Source organism: Oncorhynchus masou, chromosome 12 (genome assembly GCF_036934945.1).
Source record: "Oncorhynchus masou masou isolate Uvic2021 chromosome 12, UVic_Omas_1.1, whole genome shotgun sequence".
Lineage (NCBI taxonomy): Eukaryota > Metazoa > Chordata > Actinopteri > Salmoniformes > Salmonidae > Oncorhynchus > Oncorhynchus masou.
This window is the reverse complement of record NC_088223.1, coordinates 76,552,013-76,560,138: the sequence shown is the minus strand read 5'-3', so window position 1 is coordinate 76,560,138 and position 8,126 is coordinate 76,552,013. Positions and strand designations below refer to the sequence as shown.

General features: G+C 41.4%; 1 protein-coding gene across 1 annotated transcript; it reads right to left on the bottom strand.

Moving 5' to 3' along the window:
• Positions 1–76: 76 nt before the first annotated feature.
• On the bottom strand, positions 77–7,532 carry si:ch73-261i21.5 (zona pellucida-like domain-containing protein 1). Its single transcript, XM_064981963.1, has 10 exons — positions 7,492–7,532; positions 6,972–7,136; positions 6,045–6,271; positions 5,702–5,886; positions 5,219–5,291; positions 4,819–4,916; positions 4,370–4,450; positions 3,938–4,109; positions 1,918–2,063; positions 77–683 (listed from the first exon to the last, which is right to left on the bottom strand). Exons 2-10 carry the CDS (start codon positions 7,063–7,065, stop codon positions 533–535), a joined length of 1,227 nt encoding a protein of 408 aa, XP_064838035.1. The 5' UTR covers positions 7,066–7,136; positions 7,492–7,532; the 3' UTR covers positions 77–532.
• Between the last annotated feature and the right edge of the window lie 594 nt (positions 7,533–8,126).

Sequence of the window (8,126 nt, the reverse complement as noted above, 5' to 3'; positions counted from 1 at the left end):
TTTAAATTCCAGAATGGCCTGTTTGAATGTGTAATTGTCTGGTAGTCTGAGGCTTGAGAACTTCAAGGGCAGCAGGACAGATTATGAAACATCATGGAAAAACAGGCCATTTATTATATTTTACTTTTAAAAACTTTATTGAGTGGTTTTATACACCAGTATTTGTAAAGACTGGGAAATTGAGAGAAAGGTTATAGAAAATTTGCATTTAAATATGATTTGATGGACAGCATCGAAGAAGCCCTTGAAACTAATACACCAAACTAGGTAGTCATGTTTGATTTGACATTTTGTATTATGATAATAGATATGGAATAGCATCCATTTATACTTGACCTTACCCCCAGACAAAGAAGATGCCTTTAAAATGGAAATAAACAATTTAAACATGCAGTGCTATATGTGCAGGTTACAGATATATTCATCAAGTTATTGCACTGTCACTGACCCACCTACTTAAGTCAGTGATCATAAGAACTAGGACAGAGGAAACCACCTTAAGAGTAACAGGGCAAAGCCTTCCCTGAAACTGTCACTCTTTTGTAGTGAAGAGCATTCTCTTCTCTGTGGCCCCAATGGTCCTTGGCACAATGATCCAGTACGCAATGAAGGCTACCATGGAGATACAGAGCGCGCCAACAATCCCTGCTGCTATGGCAACACCTTGCAAGGATCTGTGTTTTCCATCCAACTGCTCGGAAACTGCAAAGAGGACATGGGTTCAGAGAAAATACTTCACAAAGATTGTTTCTAGACAACTTTTGTATCATGATATCCTTTGAAATTGAAATATAGAGTACTCTGACAGTGTCACCATCACACCACCTCCGTGCTTCACGTTGGGAACCACCAATGGGGAGATCATCTGTTTCCACTATTCTGCGTCTCACAAAGACATAGCGGTTGGAACCAAAAATCTCAAAGTTGGACTCATCAGACCAAAGGACAAATTTCTGCCAATCTAATGTCCAATGCTCATGTTTCTTGGCCTAAGCAAGTCTTCTTATTATTGGTGTCATTTAGTAGTGGTTTCTTTGCAGCAATTTGACCATGAAGGCCTGATTCATGCAGTCTCTTCTGAACAGCTGATGTTGAGATGTGTATCTTACTTGAACTCTGTGAAGCATTTTTGGGCTGCAATTTCTTCCTTTCCTGTGGTGGTCCTCATGAGAGCCAGTTTCATCAAAGCGCTTGATGGTTTTTGCGACTGCACTTGAAGAAACTTGAAATGTTCCGCATGGACTGTCGCTTCTCTTTGCCTATTTGAGCTGTTCTTTCCATAATATGGACTTAGCCCTATCTTCTGTATACCACCCCTACCTTGTCACAACACAACTGATTGGCTCAAACGCATTAAGAAGGAAAGAAATTCCACAAATTAACAAGGCACACCTCTTAATTGAAATGCATTCCAGGTGACTATTTCATGAAGGTGGTTGAGAGAATGCCAAGAGTGCAACGTTGTCATCAAGGCAAAGGGTGGCTACTTTGAAGAATCGCAATGTAGAAAATAGTACAAATAAAGAAAAACCCTTGAATGAGTGGGTAATTTTTGGTTGCTACATGATTCCATATGTGTTATTGCATAATTTTGATGTCTTCACTATTATTCTAAAATGTAGGAAATAGTCAAAATAAAGAAAAACCCTGGAATAGGTAGGTGCGTCCAAAGTTTTGACTGGTACTGTAGCTATATCAATAGTTGTGAAAAAGTAGATGCATACCTTCAGAGACAATTCCGACAGTATCACCTGCATAAGAAATAAAAGGAAATTATGCGTTCATAACATGAAAACCCCCTCAACCAAAATGGCATTACTGGTATATGAACGTGCAGTAAGTACATGTGATCAGTAAAGTGTTACTGTGCCTTCAATATATTTGAGTCATTCTTGCTGATGGATCATTGAATGCTGATGTGAATGATGGTCATGAATGGTCAGTGGTTGTTGCTCACCGTTGTCCACTTGGGTGCGGATGGGGCCGGAGCTGACTGTGGCTGTGTCGGTCACAGACGTGTCCTGGACCTCCCGCTTCCTCCTTGAGCTGATGTCTGTGCAGTTCTGAGGAGAAAAGGGGTGGTTGGAATAGCTTTCTTACACAAGGTCATAGGTCATTGCTAGCATCATTTACTGTATGTTGCTCCGTTGTTTGTCTTGTGGTGGCCCCATTCATTGGTATGAAGTTATGCACATCTAAGTCCCGTTTATACCTGCCCCTAACATGCATCCGTCATCCTGACCTTGACCTAATCTTGTCTGTTTACACTTATAAGATCTGATCACAATGCAACTTTTAATTGTAGTTTTTGTCATTGTTGTTCTGAACCCACTGCCAGCAAGTTGTCTTTAAATTTGCGTTAAATACAGTGGGGCAAAAAAGTATTTAGTCAGCCACCAATTGTGCAAGTTCTCCCACTTAAAAAGATGAGAGAGGCCTGTAATTTTCATCATAGGAACACTTCAACTATCACAGACAAAATGAGAAAAAGAAATCCAGAAAATCACATTGTAGGATATTTAATTAATTTATTTGCAAATTATGGTGGAAAATAAGTATTTGGTCACCTACAAACAAGCAAGATTTCTGTCTCTCACAGACCTGTAACTTCTGCTTTAAGAGGCTCCACTGTCCTCCACCTGTATTAATGGCACCCGTTTGAACTTGTTATCAGTATAAAAGACACCTGTCCACAACCTCAAACAGTCACACTCCAAACTCCACTATGGCCAAGACCAAAGAGCTGTCAAAGGACACCAGAAACAAAATTGTAGACCTGCACCAGGCTGGGAAGACTGAATCTGCAATAGGTAAGCAGCTTGGTTTGAAGAAATCAACTGTGGGAGCAATTATTAGGAAATGGAAGACATACAAGACCACTGATAATCTCCCTCGATCTGGGGCTCCACGCAAGATCTCACCCCGTGGGGTCAAAATGATCACAAGAACGTGAGCAAAAATCCCAGAACCACACGGGGGAACCTAGTGAATGACCTGCAGAGAGCTGGGACCAAAGTAACAAAGCCTACCATCAGCAAGGGCATTGAAGATGAAACGTGGCTGGGTCTTTCAGCATGACAATGATCCCAAACACACCGCCCGGGCAACGAAGGAGTGGCTTCGTAAGAAGCATTTCAAGGTCCTGGAGTGGCCTAGCCAGTCTCCAGATCTCAACCCCATAGAAAATCTTTGGAGGGAGTTGAAAGTCCATGTTGCCCAGCAACAGCCCCAAAACATCACTGCTCTAGAGGAGATCTGCATGGAGGAATGGGCCAAAATACCAGCAACAGTGTGTGAAAACCTTTGTGAAGACTTACATAAAACGTTTGACCTCTGTCATTGCCAACAAAGGGCATATAACAAAGTATTGAGATAAACTTTTGTTATTGACCAAATACTTATTTTCCACCATAATTTTCAAATAAATTAATTTAAAATCCTACAATGTGATTTTATGGATTTTTTTTCTTCTCATTTTGTCTGTCATAGTTGAAGTGTACCTATGATGAAAATTACTGGCCTCATATTTTTAAGTGGGAGAACTTGCACAATTGGTGGCTGACAATACTTTTTTGCCCCACTGTATGTGTCATTAAATTAGCCATGAAGATGTGGCCATTTATTTTTATGTAACTAAATAATCAAAGTCATAATTGCTCAATGAGTCTGTGACCGTGGTTGCGAAAAAAATGTAATGTTTGGTGTGCTCTTGATTTGTTTAAGCACCTGCCCCCCAAAAGGTCTGTGCACGGCCCTGTACGTAGTGCCCCAAATGCCAGGATAGGTGTTTAAAGTGGCAGTAACCACGTTTGATCATGCAATCTAATGTCCGACTGCAATGACGTGGGATTCAATTGTTGGTTAATTGGTGCATCACAACTACGTTGCAGATAGGCTGGAATGTGGCTACAACATCCGCACAGGAGAAGTGACTGACCTGTTGCAGGGAGGTGCAGACGGACCTCTCACAGAGTCTGGTAGAGCAGTGCAGGTAGAAAGTGGACAACGTCCTGTTCTTGTGCTGGACGAAGCGGAAGGCCTCAAACGAGAAACGAGCTTCCTGCTGTTGCCCATTCACCCCCATCACCGTCTGGCCATCCCGGTTACACCTGAGCGAGGCAAGGCACTAAGTTATGTCAAGGAAAAAATCTAGGTGATCTTGATAACATGATAATTAATCAATAGCGAGAATGTAGCTGCAACTGAGTTTCTAGTCTTTTCCCCATCTACTGTATGTACATGTTTTGTCCTATAGGATGTCTGAATATCTTAGTAATCTAATTATTCCCTAAAAGTAAAGCTTTGCGTGACTGACAACGTGTCCCAAAGGAGTAAGCTCGCACAGTTTCGTCTGGGTTGTATCACTTACCCAACAAAGAGGTCATAATAAGTGCTGTTGACGGGGTAAGGACTGGTTGTGGCATAGCATCGGTCCAACAACACGTTGAACCTAGAAATGATGGAGAAGAAAATAATTGTTGGCGAAAATGTATTTTCTTTCATGTGAAATATTTGGCAATATTCCAAATGGGACCATTGACATAGTTTCTTTAAAACTTTGATAATGAGGTTTGATAGGAAATGACATTCTCCATCACAATATAGTCTACTACAGTCAGTAAATAACTACCAGTATTTTTTTTCACTTTCATGAAACAGATAGTTCCGGCCACTGATTGAACGAGATGCCTTAGCCGCTCCGCATTGGCCCGAACAACACCCTTTAACTCTGACTATATTCACCATATTGCATGGCCTCTTGTGCCTTATTGCTTAAAACTCCATATTTTCTTCAATCCAGATTTACTATACCCATACCTTCCAGTGAGATTGGTGGCCTTGACCTCCACAAAGATGCGTGTCTTCAACGTCAAGCCTACCTCAGGGACCTTGAGCTGGGTTGTGTAGAACCTGTCCTTGGAGCCAATCGGAACAAGTCGGTGAAGACTGTCATTTGGGATCATTCAAGCATTCACAAGCACATTGGTTCTCTCAATATAGTTGAATTAAATTATGAACATTCATACCAGAAATACTGGAAGAAATCAGAATGTAAAAAATAATACAAACATTTTGTGTGTTATTGCACCCAGATCAATTTGGAAATTGCTAACACAGTTTTTTCCATGTGTACATGAAATATTATCTACAATTAGTGATTACACCTCACTTTCTTCTCCTCTGTCATAGAAAATGGATCATAGAAACACATTCTTACCGAGTAGAGCATCATACTCAGGGTACTGATGAAACTCCCATTGCTGTCTTTGACTGCGAGGCTCACCCCAGACCTGTTTGTGAAAAAAAAAAAGTCTGCCTGTTAGCTACTATCAATTGCTGTGAGAAAAACTGCAGCGTATCACCATCCAGTTCACCATATGATACACCGTATGATTTAACCTATAATACAAAACTCAAAAGCAATAGTCCACCCGCCATAACCAGCTACTTGAAACACCACGTCACTGGTATGGTCAGGTTTGAGGTTGTTTTTACTTAAACTCGGTTCAGTCCCAGTTCACATAAAACAATACTCTAATATCAATGTTATTGCAATCTTGTTATTTCTATTTGTTTTGGCATGAATCTGCATCATTTGATAACTTCCCATTGAGGGTTTTACTATTGAGGAAGTTCTTCCCTGAATTGACTTAGTTCAGATGAAGTGAACCTAAGAGAAAAGGTGGCCTGGGTTACTCACACGGTCATCTCAGTGTTGTTGACCAAGTACTGGAGTGGATAGCGGCAGGAGAATTTGTAAATCATTTCCTGGCGGTAGGTGATCGTTCCCGCACTGGGGTCCAGAGAGTTGATCATGCCCGAGATGTTGACAAACTGAACGCTGGAGAAATCCGCAAAGAGCCCAGAACCCACCTCCTGAGTGATCTGTGTCAGAGAGAGAGAGAGTCACATGTTACTAGGTTCAGGGTCAAATCCATCTACCCAGAGTTGAAGCAACATCTTCTAGTGTCAACCACCAAATGTCTCCTCCTCGGTCAGTGTGATACCATAGAAATATAACTACTCAAACAAACTAGAATTACCTTTATTTTGTTGTTGCAGGCGGACACCGCCTCCTCTGTGATGGAGAAGTTGTATTTCAGAATAGGCGGGTCGACCGTCCAATCGGGTGTCCCCCGGCACTCTCCCTTGAAGTACTGAGCGTTGAGGGACATCAGTGTTTCATTGTATCCACCAAAGTAGACGGGACATAGCAAGATATGGAGCTCCATGCGATTTGTGCCACAGTAGACGTTAATGTCAGTGTTGGCTGAGGGGACAACAGATCACACATTACCACAGTAGACATTAATGTCAGTGTTGGCTGAGGGGACAACAGATCACACATTACCACAGTAGACATTAATGTCAGTGTTGGCTGAGGGGACAACAGATCACACATTACCACAGTAGACATTAATGTCAGTGTTGACTGTGGGGACACCAGGCCACATATTACCACAGCAGACATTAATGTCAGTGTTGACTGAGGGGACACCAGGTCACACATTACCACAGTAGACTGTCCACTACTGTTCTGTCCACTTAACTCCTACAGTAGCTATAGGCACTCTGTTTACTACAAGAAAGGCAAGCATTTCCAAAGGGGCATTTGAGTGCAATATTTAACATTTCTACAGTACATTTGTCTGCCCAGTACCTCATGAGTGTGCATGACCACATTTTTATTGCCTTTAAACCATGCAAACATGTTTACCTGACACCTGCGACCATGACACACATCTAACCCGTTCATACACTGCAAAGATGTATGACATCACATCTGGCCTTTATCTATTTCCCATTGCCCACATATGGACCTCACTCAAAAAAACAAAGACTCCACAAACTGTTGGATGGCCCCAACTGACAAACGTGGTAAAGAAGGTAAGGTGAGAAAGTGGAAGGGGAACAGGAAAGGTGTGAGACAGGTAGGGAGGAAGTGGAATTTGGGCTGCAGCTACACTGACCTGGCTCCCTGAATGTACGGTGTGTTCTGCAGTAGTCATTTTGAGCCTGGACGAGAGGAATCAGAGCAAGCTGATACATGAGGGCCCGCCACATTGTCTTCAAACCAAAGGAGGGGGAAACCCAGATATCAGGATCTCTCTCAGAACTGCTTTTGCAAGGCCAATCTGACAGGTGAAATGCAAAATACTTTAATGTTCATATATATAGCTTTGCATTCAAATTGTACATGTTTTTCTCATTGTGAAAAGAATTTGACAAATGTAATTAATCCCGGTAGGAAATATAAATGTAAAAGATTTCTTCACAAAATGAAGAAGAGCAAAGGTACATTTATAGTGAATGGAGTAGTGTGATAACTACGTACATGTAAGCACCCTGTTTTCTGTTATTATTCATCCTTAAATTAACCAAGTGAGTCCAATTAATCTATTAATGTATTTTTCAATGGCGTCCTAATTTTCCTTTCCATTCCTCCCTGTTGCATTGTTAACAATCATAATTGAGAAGATGTGAAATTACCTTGTGTGATATATCTTCCTTCTCCTCTCTTTCAGTCTCTTTCTTATTCTCTTTCTCCCTTCATGAATCACAGCTATTTATACTGGCCTCCTTTGCAGTGAATGGGTGTGAAAGAGGGCAACCGACAAAAAACAGGTGGCTGGGAGAAGAAAAGGGAATGCCAAGAGAGCAATGCGAGAAGCTTAAACACCACTGGTGACTGCTTTGTCTTCAGGATCATCTGACACATCTCTGGAACACAATAACCTTTTATATTTAGTGGAAGTCTCTATGTTCTCCAGCTCTACACCACCGGTCTAAGGGATTTTCTTTATTTGTATTATTTTTTACATTGAGATTCAAATAGCCACCCTTTGTCTTGATGACAGCTTTGAGCAAACACTTGGCATTCTCTCAACCAGCTTCATGAGGTAGTCACCTGGAATGCATTTCAATTAACAGGTGTGCCTCCTTAAAACTTTCCTTCTTAATGCATTCGAGCCAATCAGTTGTGTTGTGACAAGGTAGGGGTGGTTAAAGAAGATACCCCTATTTGGTAAAAGACCAAGTCCATATTATGGCAAAAACAGCTCAAATTAGCAATGAGAACCAACAGTCCATCATTAAGAAGTTAAGACATGGTCAGTTAATATGGA

Coding starts and splice junctions, on each gene's coding strand:
- si:ch73-261i21.5 (XM_064981963.1), bottom strand. CDS start 7,065: ATGTGGCGGGCCCTCATGTATCAGCTTGCTCTGATTCCTCTCGTCCAG. Junction 5,292..5,701: donor AACAACACTGAGATGACCGT/GTGAGTAACCCA, acceptor TTTCACAAACAG/GTCTGGGGTGAGCCTCGCAG. Junction 4,917..5,218: donor TGAGTATGATGCTCTACTCG/GTAAGAATGTGT, acceptor ATTGGCTCCAAG/GACAGGTTCTACACAACCCA.